General features: G+C 42.9%; 1 protein-coding gene across 5 annotated transcripts in view; it reads right to left on the reverse strand.

Moving 5' to 3' along the window:
• Positions 1-27,721, reverse strand: part of adam12a (ADAM metallopeptidase domain 12a) — a 432,297-nt gene that overhangs the window by 148,511 nt on the left and 256,065 nt on the right. For all 5 annotated transcript variants that reach the window (XM_085994669.1, XM_085994672.1, XM_085994668.1 and 2 more), the window contains exons 5-8: positions 26,911-26,987; positions 18,188-18,374; positions 6,376-6,441; positions 4,222-4,293 (exon numbers count right to left, since the gene is read on the reverse strand). In XM_085994669.1, coding sequence (XP_085850795.1) covers positions 4,222-4,293; positions 6,376-6,441; positions 18,188-18,374; positions 26,911-26,987 — 402 coding nt within the window. The remainder of the gene's footprint in view (positions 1-4,221; positions 4,294-6,375; positions 6,442-18,187; positions 18,375-26,910; positions 26,988-27,721) is intronic.

Consider the following 27,721-nt stretch of genomic DNA (forward strand, 5'->3'; position numbering starts at 1 on the left):
AACGCCGATTTAGGGACCCACTCAATTTCCAAACTGGCCATAACTCCGGCGCTAGGCCCTCTAGCGCCTCAAAAGCGGCGCTAAGCCTACCGAATTTCTAGGCCCTAGAATTTAATGAGGTTTAGGCATTGATTCTCCTCCTGTTGGCAGTTTTATTTGCAGGATGGTCTTAATGCCTGTATATAACAGAGACTGGGTTGAAGAGGTCCTAACACCCACCCGCCCCCCAAACCTTTTGAAACCTGTGCTAAACCTTGTTCTTCCCAGGACTTCATTAGCTATGCAGGGCCGTTTGAAGGTCAGCAAACCACCCTTCATTGGCTTACTGCCTCTGGGAGTGAGGGAAATAAGGTTCTGGTATGTAAATACTTGCAGCCAATTAAAGTGGAATCTTGCATTTACAGCTCCAGACATTGCACAATGGCTGAAGGAGCAGCTGTCTTGGGTATGAGAGCAGCAAGGGAATCAAAGTGTTCATATGCATCTGTGGATGTGCTTCTGGCAGAAGTCAAGGCAATGAGGGTCTGTCTCATGGTTGCTGATGGCAGGAACCATCATAAGAGGATGGTATAGGCTGTCTAGAGATAGGTGACAGAGGCACCCCAAATGCTGCCACAGTCAAGGCCTCATGCCAACACACATCCTCTACCATTAATAGAGCCTTTATTTACCCTCTGATCTCTCATACTCTTTTGCTCTCTCAGCACCTTGGTGTCAGGGGAACTCACTAATGCACAGGGCAACCTCTCCAAACACTCAACCACTATCAACACCCACCAGCCACTCTCTTGACTCACTTTCCTGCAGTCAGCGCTACTCCTAGTCTTTAAGGACACTTCATTGAAAGGAACAATGCACCTCCAATTATCATCGTCATGGGATGCGTGCACTCATATGGGGAAAAGTGTCCATGTCACTCACAAGCATGTAACATTGCCTTTTCTTCCTACAAAGGAAAATTTGGCCTGCAACCAATGTCAGAGAAATATCACTGGGGGAGGGCCACCATGTTAAAAAAGGGGAAGCTTGAAAAATTCTTGGAAGATGCACAAAAGAGTCTATAGGAGAGGGCTAGGTTGGAGTTGAGCTGCCAGCAGAAGATTGTTAAAGGCAGGGCAAAGATCAACAGAACGCCTCTCAGCTTTATGTGCTTTCTCAAGGTATTGCTATGCCCTACACTCAGCAATTAGTTCTTCAAGAGACAATGTCCCGGTCTACACAGCTGGAAAGGCTTCTCTGTATTTCACTTCATAGGGGTGCCTTGCAGGAACAGGTCAGCCACTCTGATGACCACCCAGGCACTTCCGCAGAAATATCCGCTGCCACTCAAGGGTCTACCATTTCTGTCACTTCCTCACCAACTCAGTCATAGAATCTTGCCTGTGCAAGCACCAGTACGGAGATACCTACTCATGAGCAATTAGTGAGTCAGAAGAGTTATTGCTGGGTGAAATACTGAGCACAATTGAGAATGAAGACCTGGGAATGGAAGAAAGGGAGGCTCCATTCCTTTCTGGAGGAGCGAGAGATGGCCACCCTTGGCTGAGGACCCAGATCTCAGGGGCCCAGTCTTCAGAAGAACAATGATTAGGGAGTATATATCTCAAGTGGAGGCAATGGCGACAGTTTTCATAAATATGATTGATATGATGGATAAGTGGGAGAAGTCCACAACCCACATTTGTAACACATTGCAGGAAGTATCTCACAACCTGCAGAACTCCCTGAAGATAGTGACAATGACAGCAAGACACCAGGAAGAGCTTCCAAGAACATTGGAGGCTTCCAGAGTAGCAGCCAATACGTTTCCATAGATTCTCTCAGTAAGACAACGTCACGGGGCTTGCGAGAGATGATGGGGAACATTGGTATGTGTGACTGTAGCTGGGCAGTGCTATAGTGCTCTATGTACAATGAGACTTCGGAATGCCTACGGTCTGCTCTATGACACTTGTGTGGTTGCATGGTCCTCATTACATCTGTTCTACCTGTCTGTCTGTGGACACCTCCCTGGAGTCATCCGCCGTGATTGAAGGGGATAATCATGGTCACCAATTAACTGTTCTGATATATGGCCTGTGTCATGAGGGCAGTAATGGTGGATTGTCCCATGATAAAACAGTCGCAGCAGCTCCCCTGGGTATCTAGCATTGTCATAGGATGAGGTGATGAGCCTTGCATAGTACCTGCACGTTGATGGAATGAAAGTCCTCGATATTCATAAAATAGTGGATGTTTTCATAGGGGGCTTTAATTGGCACATGGGTTCCATTAATTGCACCCTGCACATCTGGAAAGCCAGCCAGTCTATAGGACTGGATAGTTTGTTTTGCTTCTCTGCTTCTATTGGGAAGGAAATGAATTGTGCAGTCCTCCTGAAGAGAGTATCTGTGACCTTCTTGATGCAATGGTGAACTGCTAACTGGCTAATGTGGCACACATCACCTGATGTTGCCTGGGAGGATGCATATGCAAAGATGTTTAAGGCAGTGGTGACCTAGTCTGCTACAGACAATGCTGTTCCCCTAGTGAAAGTGGGCGGCAGGTCTTGAGTTTACATATTTCCCTAATAGCTTTTCAGGGGGAGGGAGGCGTGGAGGGCGGTGTGTGCAGCCTTCTGAGGCACAGACATTCAGAGAAGTTTAACGGACCGTCTTGGTGTGTAGACTTGATGACTGAGTGTCCATGTTTAGGGAGGAGCTGCTTCTATGATGCCTGACTTTCAGTGCTTCTAATCTGACAATTTGCATGTCCTCAATCTCTTCCTCACATAAAAATAAAGGTGTCCCCGTAGGGAAATCCGTATCAAGATTGCTAAGCAGTACCTTAGTAAAATTAGCAGCAAACGTCCTGACTCAACTCCCAAAGAACATAATGCAGGCAAAGAAACGCCAACCTTCAATACAAGTACAAAATTGTCTTCTTCAAGCTGCATCTGCCTCAGGAATACCCGCTGTAGCCTCTACCGCCATATTTATAGTGCCATTATTTAGTGTGATTTTGGGATGGAAATGGAGGGGAATGGGTCTGAGGAGCTGTCCACACCGCCTTTACACAATTTATTTGCTGCATTAAGCACCGCTGAAGGGTCTTAAAGGGACCATGTGTCTTTTTGGGGGGGTGTAACCAGGTGCAGTTTTTTGGGTGTAGATTTGAGGCGGAAGCCTTAAAGAACCCATCCTGTTCTTTATACCACCCCAAATCCATCCCATAGCTGACGGTAACTCAGAGAAACCCTCCCAATAACTTATCAGTTAAAACAATAAATTAGAACAAGTGCCTATTGATTTCCAAATTCTTCTTCTTCTTAGGCAGTCCCTCGGAACCGAGGATGACTTGCTTCCACACTAAAAATGAGTTCTCAGGTGACTGATGAGTCCAATGCGGGACCTACAGTCTCTGTCACAGGTAGGGCAGATGGTGGTTGAAGGGGCGGGTGGGTGGGGTTCTTGGGTTGACGTGCGCTTCTTCCGCTGTTTGTGCTTGGCTTCTGCTTGCTCCTGGCGAAAAGACTTGAGGTGTTCGGCGCCTTCCCGGATACTTCTCCACTTTGTGCAGTCTTGGGCCAGGGATTCCCAGGTGTCGGTGGGGATGTTGCACTGTTTCAAGGAGGCTTTGAGGGTGTCCTTGAAGCGTTTCTCTTGCCGTGTCGGAGCTCCGAGTAGAGCACTTGCTTTGGGAGTCTCGTAGCGGGCATGCGGACGATGTGTGTCGTCCATTGGAGCGGACTTGGGAGCCTACTGTCAACAAGGGCAGACGTCGATGACGAAGTCCAACACTGCCTTCAGTGTGCCAGTGCAGCCTTCGGTCACCTGAGGAAGAGAGTGTTTGAAGACCAGGACCTCCAACCCAGCACCAAGCTCATGGTCTACAGAGCAGTAGTGATACCCGCCCTGCTGTGTGCCACAGAGACATGGACCATGTACAGCAGGCACCTCAAAGCACTGGAGAGGTACCACCAACGCTGCCTCTGCAAGATCCTGCAAATCCATTGGCAGGATAGGTGCACCAACGTCAGTGTTCTCGCTCAGGCCAACATCCCCAGCATCAAAGCTTTGACCAGCTCGATCAGCTCCAATGGATGGGCCACATCATCCACATGCCCGATACGATTTCCAAATTACTACATTTATCACATACCAGTATTTATTTTACTCCTTCTCTGTTTATTATGCATTTGGGGGGGAAAATTGCTTTTAAAATACCTTGCTGCATGCTTACCTTATCCACAAAATTGCCAATTTCTATCAGTCTCTGTTTAGTCTTTTCCAAATCCTTCCCTTGTTTCTGAAACTTGAGATTTGTACAAAAGATTACTATAGTTAAGTTTACATTGGCTGATAAAATGTGTTATATCTCTTCGGACATTTATGCTCTTATCTAGAAAGTTAAATGGCCACACAGGACTTTGTGACTTATAGCTGCAGCAATCTTGACTTCAACGAATGACGATGCATTAGTTTTTTTGTTTCTGACTTTAAGTTTTTATTGAACTTGATATGTCACTGAGTCATATGGCATACTCCCGTTGCAACTTCCGAAGGAGTTCGAGGAGTTCGCTGACATGGCTGGAAACTCAGCTGGGATACGCTGGACCAGGTGTATGTCCGTGACACCAGAGATCGTGGGCCCCATCTGGGAGCCTGGGCTCGGATAGAGGGCTGGAATCCCAAAGAAAAAGCACCAATTAAATAAAAAAAATTTAAACGGCCCCCTTTGTAAGGAGGCAGTGGGGAACACTTAATGATTCCTTCTGAGGCGGGGGAGGTCACCCGTCATCTCCCCCGGTCTGGCATTCCTCCAATGGAGTTTCCAAGCACTCAAATGTGGCAGGCACCCTAAATGCGCTCTAGTGGTACGGGTGTCCGCCATTCGCATGCAGATGAGGGAAACTCCACCTTACCCCAGAAAGTCAGCTGCGGTAAGTGGTGGGTGCCAGGATGTACCCTTGTGCAAATTTTCAGGGCCATTTTGTTTACGCAGTGCTTTATAGGGATAGATATTGTATGCACGAGTGGTGAGATTATTGTGCATACTTAGAAGGTATTACACATTACAGACACTCGGGTTGTCTGATGAGAGGAGGCCACAATCATGGAGTTGAATAGAATAGGATATCTTTTATTAATACGAGGATAGCATTAGTGTTCATTGTTAGAGTTTGATGTTAAGTGTCACTGTCATTTTCCACTATCTCAGGTCATAGGGAGAAATTCACAACACGAGCTGTGCATCAGTAACTTTGTGATCAGCAAATCACAGCGTGAGATGTAACATTAGCCAGTAGCTAATTGCACAAGGCAATCTGGTCCAACCACAGTTAGATGTTCTTCACTGGTTAATATTGTGAACTAAGCTAACTAGTCTACTTAAATTGTTAGAAAGAGAGAAATAAACAAGAGTTTAATTAGAGCTCAGAGTCTGAGTTTTCAGTTGGAGGAATCAAATTTAGAAGAGGAAAGGTGAAGAGACAATGGGGATGATTTTCAGTTTGGATGCAAACAGAAAACTGCTGGCTGCAGATTGGCTGCCATGCCCAATTTTCCCTTCCAATGATTGCAATGGAACGGAAAATAGTGGGAGAGGGAGGTGGTGGTGTGTAACAGTGCCCGATCTGCAACTGCCAGTTTTACACACGCACCCAAACTGAAAATTACCCTCAGTTTAGAGTTAACTGTCTTACACTGACAATGGTGAAGGTATGGAATGGACTGCAAAAAAAAGAGACAGTGGTGGCTGATTTTAATCAGCAAACTGGATAAGTACCTGGTGAAAGATTTGATAGCAGGGTATGAGAGGTATTGTGGGATATAATACTTCTAAGACACTGGTACCGCAATGGTCTTTTCCGGTCCTGTTCATTCCTATGTTCCTACATTATATTGCAGTTCATGGACCAGGAATCATTATTCAGGAATTTTGGGGGGAAATTAGAACAGTTATCAACTTCTAATTATTTATACAAAAACAGAAGATGGATCAAGCACACTAATTACTAGAGCAATTGATACGGCATGGCATGACATCTGTGAGTTTCAATGCTCTGTGTTGCAAGACTGGCTGCCTAAAAAGCACAATTTTACATAAAATGGTCATGGAAAAGGTAAAAAATACTGGTTTCTGAGTGATAACAAATCACTTGCCCGACTAATAGACCATGTGGGCAGAAAAAACACGTGAATAGCTAAATCATCCCTTCAAAATCCACTCATGAAAAAATATTTCCATAATTATCTGTAGCTCCACAATTCACAGAATAAGATATTGCTACGGCAATGCTGTTTTTCCAGGAGCACAACAAAAAAAAAGAGAATTACAGCTAATTGAAAAATGGATCTGAAGTACTCTGAACTGGAGATAAGTTTAATATCCTACCTCTCGATTGTCTGCTACTATAATCAGTTCCACGTATTTAGTGGTCTTCAATATGTCTCTCTTGTGCTGCAAAACAAAGTACAGACAATAAGTTGCTAATTTCTGAAAACTCTCAAAACCTATTTATCTTTTTTATATAACACTGTAATAGAAGAGGTTGGAAAGAGACTATCACAAAGCTCAAGAGAGGCTCTTTGTGAGGATGAAGCACCAACATCTTTAATAACTGTCGCTTGCAAATGAACTATGTTTGAATAAATAACCATATTTAACTCCATGTGACACCAAGTAAAATTCGTTTTTGAAGAGACAGTATCATGTTTGTGAACCTTCTATTAAAACCTAACCCACATCCCCTGTAATCAGTGATCAGTAAAGGCAGTATTAAGTCCAGCCAGGCAGTACCTCATTTATACAGGAATGCTCAGAGCTTCCCTCCCCAGGGGTAAGTTGAAATTTCTAGAGATGGCGGGTGGGATCGTCTAGACTTTCTACACATTAAATCAACTTGAGGTAGGTTTTTTTTTTAAAGTTCTCAGGTCCCCAGAGGGTCTCCGGAGTTGTGTCAGACCTAATTTCCAGAGTAATTGTGTAATCTAATGACACTAATGATAAAGTTATGGTTTAAATGCATCATTAAATTATTGTGCATATATTTTTTTTTAGATTCTAAAAAAGTTTTTACAACCTCATTAATGTGAAATTGACCTAATCCGGTATATCTTGTTGCGGATGTGGTACAGATTTTTGTTTTCTAATTATTCTCACTGAACTAATTTGCAAACAAATGGAGGCGATTTTCAACACTCAGCCACTCGTTTTTTACATGAAAAGCAGGCAGGCAGCAATTGAAAATCTGGCATGGGGGACATGTCAGCTGCCTCATTAACGCCCAAGGCCCACCTGATGCAATTTTCAGGCAGGTCGCCAAATGGGCGAGCAGCCTGAGACAGGAGGCTGCTTAAATATGCAAATCTGGGTTCTACACCGGTTGTAGGTCCTTGATTGCAATTTTCAGATGCAAATGGCAGAGCTTGTGCTTATGCATGCTCCCCTCATTGGTACCAGATGAGCGGACAAACCAGTGGTCCTTAAAGGGACCGTTGAAGGCTGCACACAAAATGGCCCATAACTACCCCTGGTACTGCCTCCCCCATCTCAGGCTTGACTTGCCGGTCAATTCATCATGGGAGCCGGTCGATTTCCCACCTCCATACCTGCCTATTCCAATGCTTTCCTAACTGGCCTCCTGTTCTCCATAAACATCATTTTATCCAAAACACTGCTGCTCGTATCCTAACTTCCACCAAGTCCTGCTCACACATCAGCCATGTGTCCATCGACGTACATTGGATGTCGGTCCCCAAACATCTCCAATTTAAAACTCACAGCCTTGTGTTTAACCCCCCTCTAACTCTGCAACCTCCTCCAGCCCTACAACCCTCTGAGAACTCTGCGCTCCCCAACTCTGGCCTCTTGTGCATCTCACACTCCCTTCGCCCCACCATTGATGGCTGTGCCTTCAGCCATCTAGGCCTTAAGCTCTGGAAATCCCTCAATAAGACTCTCCCTCTCCTCCTCCTCTAACTAGCACAGGATCTGCACAGAGAGGAGCTTTACAAAGGCATTTTACATATGAATGGACTAGATCACTTCTTTGGGTTTTACCTTCAGCCATCTATGCCCTAACACTCTGGTATTCCCTCCATAAACCTCTCTGCCTTTTCGCCTCTTGCTTCTCCTTTAAGTCCCTCATTAAAACTTATCTCTTTGACCAAGCTTTTATGTATTCCTCCTAATATCTCCTTCTTTGATTCAATGTCAAATTTTGTCTGATTACACTTCTGTGAAGTGCCTTGGGGCATTTTTCTACATTAGAGGTGTTATATAAATGCAAGCTGTTGTTGTTAACACACATTACACTTCTGCAAAGTGTATTTCTATGCAGATACTCCTTTTGTATATTTCTTCTATACAGTAAAACCAAGTTGGAAACTGAGCATTTTCCACTTACACGACAAAGCCATTAACTGCTTTGGAGACACAGTAGCATTTTGTCGCCAGATGATGATGCTGGGGTGCCAAATACTGCTGGCTGAATACATGGGAAATTAGACGCTCTGCACATTTAAAATATGTGGCCTTCAGCAGGGCGTAGGATGGCCACCACACATTTCTCTTTAATCATGAGCTAAAACATATTTTATTAACATTTCTAATAAAAAGCCTCATAGGTTGACATTTCCAGTATTCGCCTGAGATACTGGAAATGTCAACATAGGAATCTTGTATCAATCAGTAGGATGCTCGAAAGCCTTTCCCTCTCTTTTTGCACATAAAACATATGGGGAGAATAATTCACTTGTTTGCGCCTCCCGTTAGTGCCTTAAGAGGGTGCCAAGTGGGGCGCAAAGCAACTAGAGGCGATGTTTGTGCCGCTCGCAAAATTAACTAGACATTTTGCGATGGCGCTAAACACTACCGCCACGATCTCCTGCGCCGGCAGATTGTGACGTCAGTCGAGTGCGCAACGCCCCATTAGTGCCCCGGACTGGATACTGAGTGGCACCCCCTGCCTTACCGCCTGCCGCTAGCAACGACAGGTTGAGGGGAGCGTTATGCTGTCAGAAAGGGACTAGGGGAGCGCTATTTAAAGGCGACTGCTTCCTGCCTTTTTTTGTCGGTGACATTTTTGCACCACGCATTCTGAGAGAGAGAGAGAGAGAGACTTCTGGAGAGATTCAATGCTGTGTGAAGGAGTTTTGAGTACTGAGCAGCACTTTGCAGGTTTATTTGGATTTGCCCTTCCTTGCTTCGCCAGCGCTCTGAGGTAGCGCTTCGCTCCTCGGCCTTTGCACCTTAAGACAGGTGTGAAGTGCCCAATTTAGCGCTCCAATCACCTCCAGGGGCGATAAAAGCCAAGTTTGCTGTCGGAGGCGATAATTAGCGACAGGCGCTAAATTTTGCGCACCGCCAATAATGGCGCCCCAAATGGGGCGATACCGAATTTTTCCCCCATGAAAATTAGGCACACATTTTTAAAATTCAGGTTTTTATTGTTTGCAGGTTTTCCCCTTTTCACGTGAGAGCAGCGGTGAGAGGAGCAGACCTGGGATAAAACAGCGAGAGCAGCGGCTCTATAAAGAGAGAAGCAGCACGAACAGTGAGAGCAGCGGCGAGAGGAGCGGACCTGGGATAAAACAGTGAGAGCAGTGGCGAGAGGAGCGGACCTGGGATAAAACAACGAGAGCAGTGGCTCTATAAAGAGAGAAGCAGCGCGAGGAACCTTCAAAACAGAAAAAAAAAATCAAGGAGTGACATCACAGGGCAGCAGATAGGTGATTGGTTGGTGAGTATTACAGTTTTTTTTAGTCTCTAGGCTAGGGAAGTGGGTTAAACTCAGAGCTAGGAAACTGTAACTTACTATTACTTTACTGAATTAGTAACTTAAACTAGATAAACCAATTAATTAATAAAACTAAAATAATTGTTCGAAAAAATAATAATAATTAATTAACTAATCAAATAAATAAAGAAGGTTAGATAGACATGGCAGGGCAGGTGGTGTGCCGTCACTGCAACATGTGGAAGTTGGTAGAGACCAGCGAGATCCCGAGCAACCACATCTGCGGTAAGCGTCTGCAGCTCGAGGAACTTCGGCTCAGAGTTGTTGAGCTGGAGTCTGACGTGCAGCCATTGCGGGGCATCAGGGAGGGGAAGAGTTTCCTGGCCACTTTGTTCCAGGAGGCAGTCACACCCTTTAGATTAAGTAGTGCTTTAGAGTGGTCAGGAACAGGAGGCTGTGACCGTGACTTTGACCAACAGGTATGTGATCATAATATGAATTTTATGTTGAGTTTGAGAGTGATTTAGTTAAGTCTGAAACTAGGGTCCTAAAACCTGAACAAACTAAACTACGTAGGTATGAGAGGCGAGTTAGCTAAGGTAGGTTGGGAAACTAGATTAAAAGATATGACAGTAGAAAAGCAAGCATTTAAAGAAATAATTCATAATTCACAACGAATATACATTCCCTTAAGGAATAAAAATATCATGGGAAAATTGGTCCAACTGTGGCTAACAAGAGAAATTAAAGATAGTATTAGATTAAAAGAGGCTTATAATGTTGCCAAAAAGAGTAGTAAGCCTGAGGATTGGGAGGATTTTAGAATTCAGCAAAGGAGGACCAAGAAATTGATAAAGAAAGGGAAAATAGAATGAGAGTAAACTAGCGAGAGAGATAAAAACAGAATGTAAAAGCTTCTATAGATATGTAAAAAGGAAAAGATTAGCGAACGTGGGTCCCTTATAGGCTGAGACAGGAGAAATTATCATGGGGAATAAGGAAATGGCAGAGAAATTAAACAAATACTGTGAGCTGGATTTTGCCAGCCCCGGGGAGGCGGGACAGTTGGCAAAATGGCAGAATCTGGGGGCGGGTGCCCAACCCGCCCCCGTGCCATCTTACCAGGAGGTGGGTAGCTGTCCCGTGCCGGGTCCCATTTCCTTGGAGGCAGGAAGGAATTACATCCACTTAACTGCCTGTTAACAGGTAGTTAACAGGCAGATAAAAGGATTATCCCCATTTTGCCCACACAAGTGAGGGCTTTCCAAAGGCTCCAAAACCTGCCAGGGTCACCGAAGCAAGTAGTAGGTCTGCGGGGGTCAGAGGGGTGCAAAAGTGCGCTGTGAAGGTAAGTGATGGGTGCAAGTGTGGAGAGGTGAGTATCAGATGTAAGTGGAAAGTATTAAAAAAAGATTACTTACCTTTGTTCCTTCCTGCAGGCTTCAATCTGTGGGTATGCAGAGAGTCTCGCACCTCCGTGGTAGAGATGACAGATGACCGTTGCATTCTCCAATGCAACAACCATCTAATTTCTGCAAAAGAAAGAGATTTGATGAGTTCTTGTATTCAAGAACTCATCAAACTACAGAGAATGGTAGTGTTTGACAGCTTCACAGAGCTGTCAAACGATGACAATTCATCTGTCAAAAATTTTTGACAGATGAAACATCATACGTTGACATTCTCTATAATCGGCTTTCCCTTAATTGGCCTGCTAAGCCCGCTGGGTGGGCTTAACAAGTTCAATCAAGGGAAAGTAGCGTGGGTTGGCCAGAAGTTGATGGAGGCGGGACTGAAACCCGACAAGTGGGAGTTCCGCCTCCAAAAGCTCCCCATTAGCAAAATCCAGCCCTTTGTGTCTGTCTTCATGGAAGAAGATGCAAAAAACCTCTCAAATAGTGGAGAACCAAAGATCTAGCGAGAATGAGAAACTGAAAGAAATTAGTATTAGTAAAAAAATAGTTCTGGAGAAATTAATGGGACTAAAAGCCAATAAATCCCCATGGCCTGGTGGCCTACATCCTAGGGTTTTAAAAGAGGTGGCTACAGAGATAGTGGATGCATTGGTTGTCATCTTCCAAAATTCCATTGATTCTAGAACAGCTCCTGTGGATTGGAAGGTAGCAAATGCAACCCAACTATTTAAGAAAGGAGGGAGGGAGAAAAGAGGGAACTACAGACCAGTTAGCCTGGCATCAGTAGTAGGGAAAATGCTAGAATCTATTATTAAGGACGTGGTAATAGGGCACTTCAAAAATAATAATAGGATTGGGCAGAGTCAACACGGATTTATGAAAGGGAAATCATGTTTGACAAACCTGTTAAGAGTTTTTTGAGGTTGTAACTAGCAGAATAGATGAGGGGGAACCAGTGGATGTGGTGTATTTGGATTTTCAGAAGGCATTTGATAAGGTGCCACACAAGAGGCTATCAAACAAAATTAGGGCTCATGGGATTGGGGGTAATATACTAGCATGGATTGAGGATTGGTTAATGGACAGAAAACAGAGAGTAGGAATAAACGGGTCATTTTCAGGTTGGCAGGCTGTAACTACTGGGATCAGTGCTTGGGCCTCAGCTATTCACAATCTATATCAATGATTTGGATGAGGGGACCAAATGTAATATATCCAAGTTTGCTGATGATACAAAGCTGGGTGGGAATGTAAATTGTGAGGAGGATGCAAAGAGACTTCAAGGGATATAGACAGGCTAAGTGAATGGGCAAGAACATGGCAAATGAAATATAACATGGAGAAATGTGAAGTTATCCACTTTGGTAGGAAAATTAGAAAAGCAGAGTGTTTTTTAAATGGTGAGAAATTGGGAAATGTTGGCGTTCAGAGGGACCTGGATGTCCTTGTACACGAATCACTGAAAGTTAACATGCAGGTACAGCAAGCAATTAGGAAAGCAAATGGTATGTTGGCCTTTATTACAAGAGGATTTGAGTATAAGAGTAACGACATCTTACTGCAATTATATAGGGCCCTGGTGAGACCTCACCTGCAGTATTGTGTACAGTTTTGGTCTCCTTACCTAAGGAAGGATATACTTGACATAGAGGGAGTGCAACAAAGCTTCACCAGGCTGATTCCTGGGATGGGGGGATTGTCCTATGAGGAGAGATTGAGTAGACTAGGCCTATATTCTCTAGAGTTTAGAAGAATGAGGAGTGATCTCATTGAAACATACAAAATTCTTACAGGGCTTGACAGGGTAGATGCAGGGAGGATGTTTTCCCTGGCTGGGGAGTCTAGAACCAGAGGTCACAGTCTCAGAATAAGGGGTCGGCCATTTAGGACTGAGATGGGGAGAAATTTCTTCACTCAGATTGTGAAGGATTAGCCATGATTCAGAGAAATACACGATACCATGAACAGATTTCTAATATTATTAATAAAAGACGTACTGGGTTTAAAAGACACGAGTCCCAGCAGACAGGCTGTAAACAGAATACAGCCTTCTGAGAAAAGATCAGTTGATAACAAAGCTGTAAACAAGCTTTGAAATGGGAATTAGTTAAATAATCTACAACAATGAAAGATTGAAGCAAACCATTGGCGGTTCCGAAAGGTCTACGGTTTGCAACGAACACAATGAGAAGGCCCAGTTTAAGGTGTTACAAACTAACACGTTGAAACAGAAATACAAACATTAAAAGAGGCATGTGCCTTTGAAACATGACATCAAGTAAAGAAACATCTGCTGGTCAAATAGTTTTATGTTAAACTTGGAAAACAGGAACCATATAATTAAATATGCAACCAATTGAGATAGCTAGAAATGCATGAACCACCCTGGTCAAAGTGTCTTTAATTTAGATATAGTAAAAACCACACCAACAAGACTTTGAAGATATAACTTCAGTAGAGACACCAAGCAATTGCATTGTGTTTGTATTGAACATGGAGAATAAGGAAAGACACAGGCCTAGAAATTCAGTATAGCCACGTTCGGGGCGCTACAGTCGGGCGGCCGCTAAAGTTTGCGCCCGGCGCAAGTTCGTGCCACCTTCGCCGATATTCAGTCGCATCGCCCCAAGAGGTTGCTGCTGCGCTAAAACAGGCGATGCACGACTATCATTAGGCGCTAAGCCGGCGGTCCGGGGCGATACCCCCGAGGGCGGGCGCAGCGCAGGTGCGGCGAGTTGCTGATTGACGGCAGACACTCTGGCGCCGGTCAGCTCTTAAAGGGGCAGGGTGGACTTGTCTGGCTGCCATGCCCTGCGCACTGCAGCCCTGAAGCAAGGCCTGACCAATGCTGGTTCATCAGTTCTACGCCCTGGACCATGGGGAAGCCCGCTATTCTTCCAAATCCCATTGCACGCTCTTGCTGCTTGTCCAGGGTCATGGGGAAGGAGATGTACTGACGTCTCCTTCTGAAAAGGGCATTGTTTACCTGTCGGATGCAGCAATGTACCGCGAACTGGGAGATGTTGGCAATGTCCCCAGTAGCGGATTGGAAGGAGCCGGTAGCATAGAAGTTGAGAGCCACCGTCACCTTCACTGCCACCGACAGAGACGTCCTGCTCCTCAGCTGTGGCTGCAGATCTCTGCGAAGCAGGTGGCAGATCTCAGTGACCACCTCCCTTCTGAATCGCAGCCTCCGAACACACTGCTCCTCAGACATGTTCAGATATGAGAACTGCTGGCGGTATACCCTGGGTGGGTAAGGCCTCCTGTACCGACACCTGTTGGCCCTTCTCCGTCTGGCCATGACTGGCACTCTCTCACGGCGTCTCTGATCCCTTTGAATGCAATGCAGAAAGCCAACGTTTCCACCCATTGTAGCCCCCATTACAGTATATGTGGCGACTCAAGGCTATGGCACTGAAAGTGAAATCCAAGTGCAAAGCTCTGGCCTGAAGCCAGAAGTACCTGTGCGAGCGCTGAGTCAAAGCAGAAAGCTCTCTGCCTTTGTCTCTCACACAGAAGGATTGGCACAAAATGGCTGTCACTTATAATGCAGGAGGAGTCCCCTTTAAATAGCGCCCCCCGCACCGACTGGGAACCGTTCCCCTCTACCAGTCGCTGGGGGCGCCAGGCGCAAAGGCGGCGGCGCCACTGAAGTTCCGGTTTGGGGCACACAAAGGGCGTTGCACGATGAAATGACGTCAGGATCTGCGCGCGCAGCTGAGCGCGCGCAAAGACTTTGCGCCGACGCTAAATCTCTAGTGAAGTTGGGGAGAGGCGCAGATCACGCTGCGCCCGGCCGCTAGCCGCCTATCGCCCAACATCTCCTCCTCCTAAGGCGCTACCGGCTGGCGCAAGCAACTGAATTTCTAGGCCACAATGTCTGCAAAAAAGCAGTTAAGCCAAAATTAAGAATTGAATGAAGAATCTTCGGTAAGAATGACATCAAACAGAAACCATAGCTGTCATTGTTTTTATGATGGTTTTTGGAACACCTAAAAGTAGAGAAATAATTATGCATGCAATAGTTGAATTGATAGTAACATAGAAAGCATTCAAACAGAGGTATCAATAAAGATAATTAGCTGACATCAGCAGAGAACATCAAAGAAGAAACCAAAGCCAAAAGGGTATAAAAATAAGACCTTTTTAACAGAACGTCAGAACACGCTGAACGGGCAGGGCGTTGCTCAACTTTCCAGAGGCATCTCTGTAAGTTTTTAACTATGAGTCTCGGGAAGTTAAAGTATTGATTTTTGGTGGATGTTCTGGATTTAGAAATAAGAAATAAGAAATGTAAGGATTTAAAAATAAGAAATAAGAAATGTAACGATGTTCTGGATTTAAAAATAAGAAATAAGAAATATAACGAAGTAAAGATTTGAGAATAAGGATCTCTGAGAAATAAGAAATGTAAGCTAATCGTATTTTGAATTGTTAATGTTGCGACTGATTCAACAGATGTTAACTGAATGTCGACTCTTAAATAAAACGATATATTTTTAGAATAGTCTCAAAGAGTAATTCTGTATAGATTCGCGAACCCACAAATTCTGTTCACTCTTTTGTAAGGAGTTGCAGAAATCTGGGGGGTATTTTGGACCCTCATAATATCCAGAAGTTTATAGTCTAGTTCAACTTATTAAAAGTACTATCCGGAGGACGGTAACATCTTTAGTCGTTCCTTTCCTTTAGGGAGAGATAGCTTGAACCAAACCCATTTAAGCCTCTTATGGAATTCGGCTATCTCTAACTTAAGTTGAGAGTGTACGTCTGGGGAATACGCCTGATCTGGGATGGCCCAAAAGGGCTAGGACTGTAATTATCCCTTCAAGATGATGGTGAATCTTTGGAATTCTCTACCCCAGAGGGCTGTGGAGGCTCAGTTGTTCAGTATATTCAAGACAGAGATCGATAGATTTTTTGATATTAAGGGAATCAAGGGATATGGGGATAGTGCAGGAAAGTGGGGTTGAGGTAGAAGATCAACCATGATCTTATTGAATGGCGGAGTAGACTCGAGGAGCCGAATGGCCTACTCCTGCTCCTATTTCTTATGTTCTTTTCCTGTCAAAGCTATATTTAAATGGCTCCTTTTGAATTTTCCATTCTAGAAGTAAGGCTGCTAAAAAATGAACACAGAATCATTGCCTTATTAAATGTTCAATTTTGCAACTGAACCTTTTCTTGAGGCAGTTTCCCAATGACAACTTTAAAAATATGGTAATAGCGAATCAGACACCTTTTTCTGGGCCCTCGCAGCCAGGTGAAAGTGTAAAAACATGCATTATAACTGTAATGATATTCAGTTGTATGGAGTCTACTTGTGATAAATGTCCCAATTTAAATGTCAAGATTGCTTAGGAGATGTCTATTATCTTATAAACCCAACACAATTGGACATTGCTGTCTAATTAATTTTCATTTAAGGGTATAGACAGACAGTCAGTTAGATTACTTGATTGTGCTGTGAATCAATCATGCTGTCACAATCATGCCAAACATTTCAAAAGACAAGGTAACAAACAAGAGATTTGCAATCTTACCTGATTTTAAAAAAATTGTTTTTGTTCTTAGTAACTCATTTATAAGATAGTATGAATAGCACAGTACAAAATTACTGGGGAGTTCCAGTTTGTAGCTATTACAATAACAACTACACATTCATGATACATGATTCTCAGTATTTATCAGGTAAAAAAAGAACTTGGATGGAATTATTTTAAAGCAGATGCTACATGTGAAAGGTAAGATTTAAAACGATTCAATTTCCAGTAGCAGTTGGTAGCACTCGAGTCAGAAGGTTGTGGCTTCAAGCTTCACTCCTGGACTTAAGCATGTAATCTAGGTCGGTACTTCAGTGCACTACTGAGTTCTGTCTTTCAGATGAGGTGTTCATGTGGATGTAAAAGATCCCATGCCCTATTTGCTTAGAGCAAGGAATCCTCCCAGTATCCAGACCAACATTATTCACCCCCTCCCAAACCAACATCATTATAACAAATTAACTGGTCATTTAACTCATATGCTGTTTGGACTCTTGCTGTGCACAACTTAGCTGTTGCATTTGCCTAAAAAAATTAATGACTGCACTTCAAAATAACTCTTTGGCTGTGGAGTGCTTTGAGTTATCTGGAGGACATGAAAAGTGTTACATAAGTGCAAATTATTTCTTTATTTCTACAATGCCTGCTTCTTTTTGGCAACTATTTCGATATTTAATGTATGTGAGATATGTACTGACTATGTACTGAATAACATTGACCAGAACAAATTCTGCACAACTAGCCCACACAGTCATTTTTAATTCATATGCACATCCGCGCTCCTTGCTTTAGCTAACATGGTTACATTTGAAGAAGAGGTTCTTAGCTGACCTTCTATTAAGGGCCAGCTGTACAATGTTTAAGATGATATGTCAAATACATTATTTTATTTTATTAATTTTCATCCTTTTTGTAACTTCTGGCAATTTTTAACTTGGGGGAAGTCTTCATGCGCCAACTGCGAATCAGGTCATGGAGAAATGGATAATGGGATGCAAGTGTAGAATTGGAGATCTAATGTTTTCTTTGTGATACTGAACAATGAACCCATGACATTGCCGAACACTGCCAGGCACAAAATGTTCTCCTCATCTGCTGCTGTCTGTTGACCTAAACAGCAATGAACCCCAGTGTCCCATATCATTCCAAATGCTGCATTAACTGGAAGAAAACCCTTAACCTCTTCTGTTTTTAAAAATTGTGTTCTCGCTAACATTTAAAAAAAATATTACTTTGTACGAAAAGAAAAACATTCAACTCCAACCTCTCTATGTCTGGGCAAATCTTTTATAACTGGAAGATGGACCATTGCTACGGTTAACTGCCAGGATAAACAGTCATGTAAATTAAATCTGTTAGAAATCTGTCAAGTGTGTGACAGCTAATTTATTGCAAAATAATTATATTAGGAAGTTCTTTTCAGAAAGCTTCTTAAACTATCATTGCTACTTGGCCACACATTGTATGTCATATTTTATACCCTTAAACAAATGTAATTAACCTACCCTTGTAGAAGACCTCTGCAAGGACTCAACAATGCTGTCCATAGTGGTATCTGATGTTCTGAAGTTGTGTCCACAAGCACCCACATTGCCCTGAAGATTTTCAGCTCTGTAGATCAAGTGCGTGTTATCGGTAGCACCTTCAATGGGTTCTAATATATAACTTTTATTTTCAAATGAAACAAATCCCCTATCAAAGAAAAGAGAGACATTTGGTCAAAAGATACAGCTCCCAGTCTTCCAACTTAAAAATTTCATCCCCACCCTATCTTTGTAGCCTCCTCCAGCCTTACAACCTCCTCCCTCAAGAACTGTCCATTCCTCTGATTCTGGCCTCTTGTGCATTCCTCCCACCGTTGGTGATCATGCCTTCTGCCGGCTAGGCCCCACACTCTGGAATTCCCTCTCGAAACCACTCTACCTCTCCACTACCTTCTCCTCCTATAAGACCCTCTGTAAAACCCTCTTTGCAAGGCTTGTGATCACCCCTCCTAATATCTCCTTCTTTGGCTTGGCATCCATTTTTGTCTGATTATGCCTCTATGAAGCACCCAGGGGCATTTTTTCTATGTTAAAGATGCCATACAAATATAAGTTATTGTTGTTGTTATTTAATGCTTTTGCACAGACTTTGGAGAAATTTGTACAGTTCAGTACTGAAATCAAAATTGACAACTACTTAAAATATATTTTTGAAAGAATTACCAGGAACTTATTGATAACATTCAAATTATCAGGTGACAACATTCTTTTCTGTTTTTTGGTGTACATATAAACTGAAGAAACGGCAAGCTTTCAGTTGGTTTTTTACCTCATAATTATTACCATGGCGAAAATAATGTGTTCAGTGCTTAATATTTGTTAAGTGGTGACTGAAATGTTTGCCACAGCACTTTCTAATTTTGTAGCAATTTATCCTTAGTGAGAACCCAATTAAATTGAATAAATCAACAAATTTCAGGAAACCATAAAGCATAAAGGAGCTTTTGTATTTTCCAACTATTTGAGAGCTTGAATTGATTTGATGTAATGCACCATGGTCAGGAGTGAAGCAAGTGCCAACATAAACTGTCTGCTTGTATTTCATATGTCAGTACTTTCCTACACTCGTCACAAGTTAACATCGGTTCAAATTTCACATCGCCATGAAACCCTCCTTTGATTTCTCTAAATACATAGCTCTAAGATTCTCCACCATAACACGACCCCACAGAGAGAGTTTCTTTGTATGCAGTAGCAATCTAATAATTTCTTTTCTGTTCACAGAGTTTATATATTTGGATGTTATAACTTAAATGGGAATTAACCAACGAGGCAGATTCATTCCCAGCCTTCTGCATGATTTTTTGTTAAGAAACAAGCTATTAAAGTGATGGAAAGCAATGAAGAAAAACACATTTTTAAAAAAAACTAGATTTGTCCTGCAGCTACTGTAGGAACATTTCCAAATCTTCTTTTCCATGGAATCTTTTTGTCGTTGTTAGTGAGATTCGTTAAACTGATGGGATCCTTATCTAAATATTATCCTGTTCTCCCCCACTTTTGGACCATGCCACTGCCAGGCTTCCTTGTACATACAATGGAAATAGCCTCACATCCAGTGTGATGCAATGTCTGACAAGGGCACTGAAACCTTAGCAATGTGCCATACCAGTGGTGCATGTCGGACTGTATCACTGAGTTGCGCCATGTGCTGTTTTGACTCTCTGGAAGCCAGCACCAGTGCTAAAATTTCAAGTAAAATTTCAAAGTGTTGGCATTTCTCTGCACTTTTATTGTATAAATGGGAGTGTTTACAGGTATCTTTTTTGTTGCTAATATGTCATACAGTGTTACCCATCATCTATTTTCTGCTCTCTGTCCAGGAAGGCAGGGCAATGTGTGCTGTAGATTTTCCATAGTCACTCAGTAGGTGTCGCTTTGGAATTGGCTAATACGAGTGCATTTTTGAACAAAACTGCTCTCGTCGTTTTTCTCCCCTCTCCCCACTATAACACAGCATCTCTGTCTGGTGACCCAGATGAGAACTGACAAAAATAGAAAATGCACTGTCAGTATCTGTGGAGTGACCAGTCAAGATTTTAGGCTTGTTCCCTTCTTCAGAACTGAAAACTAAGAGAGGAACAAAAATATTAATAGAATCAGAAAAGAAGGAGGGGAAGGAAAAAACAGACAAACACAGAAAGGAAGTATCAGTTGAATGATTGTTGGATGATGTAACAGATAATCTAAGTAAAGTAATGGTAAGAAACATTAAAGGAACAAATAGGGCTGGATTTTCATTCAGAAGTCGGGAAGGAGGCGGGACTACAACTTTCGGGTTGCAGTCCCGCCTCCATCGAGATGCGGCCAACCCACGCGATTTTCACTTGATTGACCTTGTTGAGCCCACCCAGCGGGCTCAGCAGGCCAATTAAGAGCCACCTGGCAACAGGTGACGTCACAGACTGAAATTTCATATGTCAAGACGTGTTGACAGATGAAATATCAGTGTTTCACAGCTGTTTGAAACTGTCAAACACTGACAGTCTTACTTCTAACCTGAGTCCTTCTACGCAGACTCAGTTAGAAATCTCGCCGGCACTGAAAGCTGCAGGCTGTCACTTTTGACAGATCGCAGCCAATCTGCCTTCTATGCCGGCTGAATGATGGACTCCCGAAGCCTAGAGGAAGGAAGCCTGTAAAGGTAAGTACAGGTAATTTACACTTCTTTACACACTTTAGGCACACCAAACACACTTACCTTTGCACTCACGCACCCATCACTCACCTGAACACCGACATCTCGACCCCTCCAAGTCCTTCAACCCGACGGCCCGACTCCTCTAACTTGGCGTGGTTTGGAGCCGTTGGGAATCCCACATGACAACCTTCAAAATAGGGATTAGGGTAAAAACTGCCTGATAACTACCTGTTAACAGGCAGTTAATTGGCACTAATCCCTTCCCGCCTCGGGTCGGCGGGTCCCAGTGCGGGGCGGGTACCCGCCTCCTTTGAAACTTACATGGAGGCGGGTTTTGGGCGGGATGGTGTCGGGACCCCCGAATTCAGGATTTTAGCCCCCCGCATGCCCAAAAGCCCGCCTCACGGCACACTGAAAATCGACCCCATAGTGTGTGAAAAGCTAAGGCAGTGGGCAGTCCTTGGAAAAGACAGGGCAATGGGAGAGATGGAAAACATTGGTATTAGGGTTTAAATTGGAACAGAAGATGCACCCACTGATGCTTCCTCTCTATGTTTGCCTGCTTTTCCCTCCTTGCTCCCTTTTTGATTCTATTTATATGCTTGTTCACCGCTTATTTTGAAGTTCTGAAGAAGGATACCAGTTTGAAGCATTGACTGTCTTCTCGCCACAGATGCAGACTGATCTGCCATGCAGTTCCAGCATTTCCTGTTTTTGTTTCAAATTTCCAGCATTTGCACTGTTTTGATTTTACTTGAGATCTGGTAAAATTCAGGCTGTTGTGGAGTATTTTAAACCAACACTCAACACAAGGTTTTAGATCGTTATTCAAATGGTCTTTATTACACTGGTGGGGAGACAATCTTTACTGGCACACCAGCAGACTTCTCCGAAATGATACAGTAAGCGTTACATATTTATGTGTTCAAAAGTCGTGGTAACCTCGTGTATAATCCGTTATGCTGTTTTAATTGGCTTAAAGCCCACGTGCACAGTTGCTGATTGGCTAATTCCCTATCTCGCGTCACATGACTGTTCGCCTATATTTATTGTCACATGATCTTTATGATCTCACCTGTTGTTATAATTTTGTGACCTTTAGTAAAACCACATGTCTGCATTTCTGTCTTGCTGTGCCCTGTGTGGTTTTACTTATCTCTAGGTTCCATAGTTTGTGGTTGGTGCTTCTGAGCTATTTTCATCTAATCTTGCAAAAGCATTGAGACCTTGTGGTCAGCATGTCTGAACTGTCTCCGCTGGTCTAGTGTGCAAGCTGCATTGTTAACCCCTTAGTTCCTGAAGGGCACCGCTGCTCCACTTCAAGGCAATATGGTGAATCTGAGGTAAGGCTTCAAATTTATAAAATGTTTTGAATATTTTGGTTTAAATAATAAATGCTGATGATGTCATCAAGAGATTGACTTGGGAGCAAAGAGCCTGACCAGTGCTGAATTAATACACGCAGCTGAAGCTGAATAGAAACTCAAGGAATGCAGATTAATGACTCTCTATCTGCATCAATGTTAATTCATCGCCCTCAATTTGTTAAACTTGGTAGCTCATCTAAGACACTTCCCTCAGTCATATCATGACACAGTTTAAATGATAATGTTCAAAAATCAACAAGAGACAAAAAAAATCAAAATAAATAATGTTAATGCTTTGGAACTATTTCATTTTAAATGGGGCCCTGATAGTGATATTTGCTCTAGAAGATAATACTGCTTATGGATTTTCTGTCTTTATTATTTTTATTTGGACTAAATAGCTATTTTCTCTTTTCTGAAATGATGTGCAGAAATGAGTGGCTTAATTCAAATCTTCAGATTTTAATCATTATGGGTGAAGAATTGCTCCACTGACCAAGCATAAAGATATTGGGGTAAATGTTCTTCATTGTTTGGGTGGTGATCTGACAGAGTGGACTGCCTGTCCATTGTAGAACCCTCCTATTTCCCTTCTATTAAGATCAAAGGAATGGAAATCGGGCGAATTCTACAATGGATGGGCGATCCATTCTGACAGATCACCACTCAGGCAGTGAAGAAGAAAAAAGTTACACCATTGTAAACATGTCCTTTCTGAATATGTTTATGACTTTGCTACACATAGCAACTAGAACAAATCTTCTCTCCAGTATGGTTTTCTCAATTTTGGGGAGGCTATTGAAATCACAATTTCACTTTGCTTTTCCATTTTCTTGCATCAAATTCTATCAATTTTGGGGAGGCTATTGAAATCACAATTTCACTTTGCTTTTCCATTTTCTTGCATCAAATTCTATCAGGGTGAAGTATAAAAGAGCTTTAAATTAACCAGAACTCATCATTTTAATGAAAAACAATTCAAACTTTTGCAGAGGAGCATGCACAACCAATTTTATGCCGTCAACATTTGGATTTCCTCGCACTTAGTTTCCACCGCACCCCCCTCCCCCCTCCCCCCATCACTTCAATACAAGTGAAGGATTATTGTGAACATCTACAGTTACAACACTTGAGTAACTAGTTGTTTTCACATGTAAGATCTGTTCTTGAGTTATCAGTTTTATGAAGCTGTTGGTCACCTTCTGCACATTTACTAAGTTGCCATATATGGAACAGCACTATTTTGACCTCCCTTTCAGCACTACAATTACACTTGTGCAAAAATTCAATTGCATCGTGACCGTCAATAACATAACTAATTACATTTACAGTCAATATGATATTTAATACCAAATTAATTTAGTAAACCAGTCTGTCATAAAATGAGAATTATTAAATATAAATGTCGTCACAAAGGCGGTAGCCTGGATGACTGAAATATTAACTGTTAAACAACCAGTGTAGGCAGTACATAAGAACATAAGACGTAGGAGCAGGAGTAGGTCATTTGGCCCCTCGAGCCTGCTCCGCCATTCAATAAGATCATGGCTGATCTGACTGCAATACAAAGTAGCTTTTGTTAATGTAGGCAATGTTAATAAGGGTAGTGTTCATCTTGGCAATATATTCTGGGTGGTCTTAGTTAAGCCAGTGTTAATGCATTAGGATGCAGTTATACTACTACTATTGGATGAATGCAAAGAGGTTTTGGGTACACATCAATGCAAAAGTGGTAGCATAACTTGGAAGTCAGGTCAGCCATGTTGAAAGCCCACTTTCTGGTAGGTGGTCTCACACAGCTTGGACTTTGGAGCAGGTGCAGTATAAATCCAGCAAGTACCAGGCTAGTCCATTGAATATCCTGGGAAATTTGCAAATTCACTTTTAACTCTTTTCACTATTAAGAGAGAAGCAACACTCCTGCCCTCACTCTCAAAATATTATAAAAATAACTCCCCATGGAGTGGAGCAGATGCAGAGCTCCATTATCACTGAGATCAGTTCTACCAGCTGAGCACAGCACTGGGCAGGTAATGTTCTGAGCCTAGTACCTGTAGTATAACTGCAGCCTCGGTGTAGCTAGTGCAATATATTGTTGGCAGCATGAATACAAGTGGATAAGAAAAGTCAGGGAAGCTCATCCTCCTAATATCTTACTATTGTACTATATCACAGGAAATCACAGGAACCCCACAGTGCAGATAGAGGCCATTTCCAAAAAAGTTCAGAGCATTTTATCAGAACATTGGGATCCATCTTCTAGATGCTGGTTCACACTCAGCATTGCATTTACTGTTAGAATATCATAAACAAATATGATGGAAAACAGATTAATTTCATAAACTACAAAGATTTCTTTGATCTTGAACAGGTTCGTACTGTAAAACAAGGTATTTCCGTGCAGTAGATCTTTTGCACATGTTTTTCAAATCTAATGTTATTTATATTTCAGTGGAGTGTAATGGTCAATAAAAAATACAACAGGTGGGCTGATTGTGAAGAGTGCACAATTGGGTTTTCTTGCTCCTAAAACAGCAAATTTTAGGAGTACATTTTATTGACAAAGCCTCACTGGACATAAAAGACATAGGCCCCAAATTTTATACCAGGTGCATCAATACAAAAATATAAATCTATTTTCACTAGCAACAAATGTGGGTTCTATTGCTATTGACACTAAGGGGTTGATTTTCATGGAGCCGTCAGGCGGGGTTTCAGGCATGTGGGGGGGGAAAATCCCGAATTCGGGGGTCCCGACACCATCCCGCCCAAAACCCCGCTCCACGCAACTTTCAGAGGCGGCGGGTACCCGCCCCGCACTGGGACCCGCCGAAACCAGGCGGGAAGGGATTAGTGCCAATTAACTGCCTGTTAACAGGTAGTTTTTAGCCTAATCCCTATTTTGAGGGGTTTCGTGTGGGATTCCCGACGGCTCCAAACCACGCCAGGTTAGAGCAGGCGGGCCGTCGGGTTGAAGGAGTTGGAGGGGTCGCGATGTCGGTGTTCAGGTGAGTGATGGGTGCATGAGTGCAAAGGTAAGTGTGTTTGGTGTGTCTAAAGTGTGTAAAGGACTTTTACTTACCTGTACTTACCTTAACAGCCTTTCTTCCTGTAGCCGTCGGGGAGCCCATCACTCAGCCGGAACTTAAAGCTGAGCAGCTGCGATCTGTGAAAAGTGACAGCCTTCAGCTTTGAGTGCCGGTGAGAGTTCTAACTCAGTCTGTGCAGAAGGACTCATGTTAGAACTCGGACTGTCAGTGTTTCACAGCTTCAAACAGCTGTGAAACACTGATATTTCATCTGTCAAGAACTCTTGACAGATGAAATTGCAGCCTGTGACGTCACCTGTTGCCGGGTGGCCCTTAATTGGCCTGCTGAGCCCGCTGGGCGAGCTCAACAAGGTCAATCAAGGGAAAATCATGCGGATTGGCCAGACGTCAAAGTAGGCGGGTCTAAAACCCGAAAGTTGTAGTCCCGCCTCCTTACCGACAGCTTCAGGAAAATCGACCCCTAACTGTGGGTTACCACCAGTGCGAGTGCACTTAAGAAGCTAGGACAGCAGCACTGGTATGGGGAAGTACAAAGTTGGCACATATAAGGCCACTTTATAACAGCCCTTCAGCGGCTATTCAACACTTTTAACTCCGGACTGGCCTCCCACGTTCTACCCTATGTAAACTTGAGATCATCCAAAACTCAGCTGCCCATGTCCTAACTCGCACCAAGTCCTATTCACCCATCACCCCTATGCTTGCTGACCTCCCGGTTAAGCAACGCCTCGATTTGAAAATTCTAATCCTTGTTTTCAAATCCCTCCATGGCCTTGCCCCTCCCTATCTCTGTAATCTCCTCCAGCCCCACAACCCCCACCCCCGAGATATCTGTGCTACTCTAATTCTGCCCTCTTGAGCATCCGATTATAATCGCTCAACCATTGGTGGCCGTGCCTTCTGTTGCCTAGGCCCTAAGCTCTGGAATTCCCTGCCTAAACCTCTCCGCCTCTTTACCCTCTCGTTCCTCCTTTAAGACGCTCCTTAAAACCTATCTCTTTGACCAAGCATTTGGTCACCTGCCCTAATTTATCCTTATGTGGCTTCGGTGTCAAATTTTTTGTCTTATAATGCTCCTGTGAAGCGCCTTTGGATGTTTTACTACGTTAAAGGTGCTATATAAATACAATTTGTTGTTGTTGTTGTTAAAAATTAAACAAGTTTGGAAAATCAGTTTCATTCCCCCAATGAAACAGGAGCAAACCACATACGAAATAAAAGTCAAAATTAAAAAAACGCTTTTTAAAAAAAAATCTGAAATATCAGAATGAATGGCCACTTCAATTCCCAGTCCGATGAATTCCAAATCTCATTTGCATTGCTTTGGTGAGGCACAAAGTAAAGTTCAGGCATCTCCCTTCAGTGAGGAGTGAAGATAAGGAGACTGGGCCCTTGTGTACCTTGGAGTTGGTCAAATCCCTGCTCTTTTGATCTCAATCTATCTGTGGCCCATTGAAACCAAAAAGTCTAGGAATAAAACAGGGATTCCACATGCAGATTGCAGATTGAGGAAAGAGATGTAAATCAGGGTTAATAGCGACCAACTTTGCACATGTAACCAAAGCAGAAATGCCCCCATTTCTATAAAAACTATATACACATTGCAAATGAAAAGGGTTTTCATACCTGAGACCAGAACAAGTGCTGAGGCTGACAGTAGATTGAGAATATCCTTGCACATGACCATGGTAGTAGCAGTGACCCTTAAAAGAAAATATTGTATAACATGAACTATATTTTTCCTCATGCAAATGTTTCAATATTTTAATAAATGATATGCAATGCTATTTGTTGAATGCTAGTTAAATTACAAACAAAATCTGTGAAAATATTGCAACAAAAGAATCTCTATAGGAATAAGAGCTGCTGTTTGACTGGAATACAGAATCCTTCAGTTATAACAATTCTAAGTACAGGAAACTTTCTGGTGTCCGGCACGGACGGGACCGACGTGGTGCCGGTTCAGCAACAATTCCGGATAACCGAACGCTATAGTGAAAGATACGGAGCTCAGAGCTCCGTATAAAGCAACAAACCCTGTTGCTTAGCAACAGCTTCAGAACAACGTCCACAAGTTGCAAGCATCTCTGTAGCTTAGCAACAGCTGCAGCCAAACCCTTGCCTTCCTCCATTTGTTGCTGTGCAAGTAATAAAAGTTATAAAACTTACCTGAAACCGTCTCCTGAATTTTGCCGGTTAACCGACATTTCCGGTTATTTAGGGGCCGGTTAATTGAAAGTTTCCTGTACCACCCGCAATGCTTAAACGTGTCCCTTTCATGTTAGTGATATCTTAACTTGCTGAACAAAATATATTCCACTGAAAAATATGAGATTCTCAGTAAAGTAAGAATATGCTATATTTCTGGTCAGTTTTAAAATAATAAACTAAATAAAATGGTATTGGACCTCTGTTACATCAGGTTTCATAGGACACA

This window comes from Somniosus microcephalus, chromosome 8 (assembly GCF_052327205.1).
Source record: "Somniosus microcephalus isolate GS21.2 chromosome 8, FLI_Smic_1.0, whole genome shotgun sequence".
NCBI lineage: Eukaryota > Metazoa > Chordata > Chondrichthyes > Squaliformes > Somniosidae > Somniosus > Somniosus microcephalus.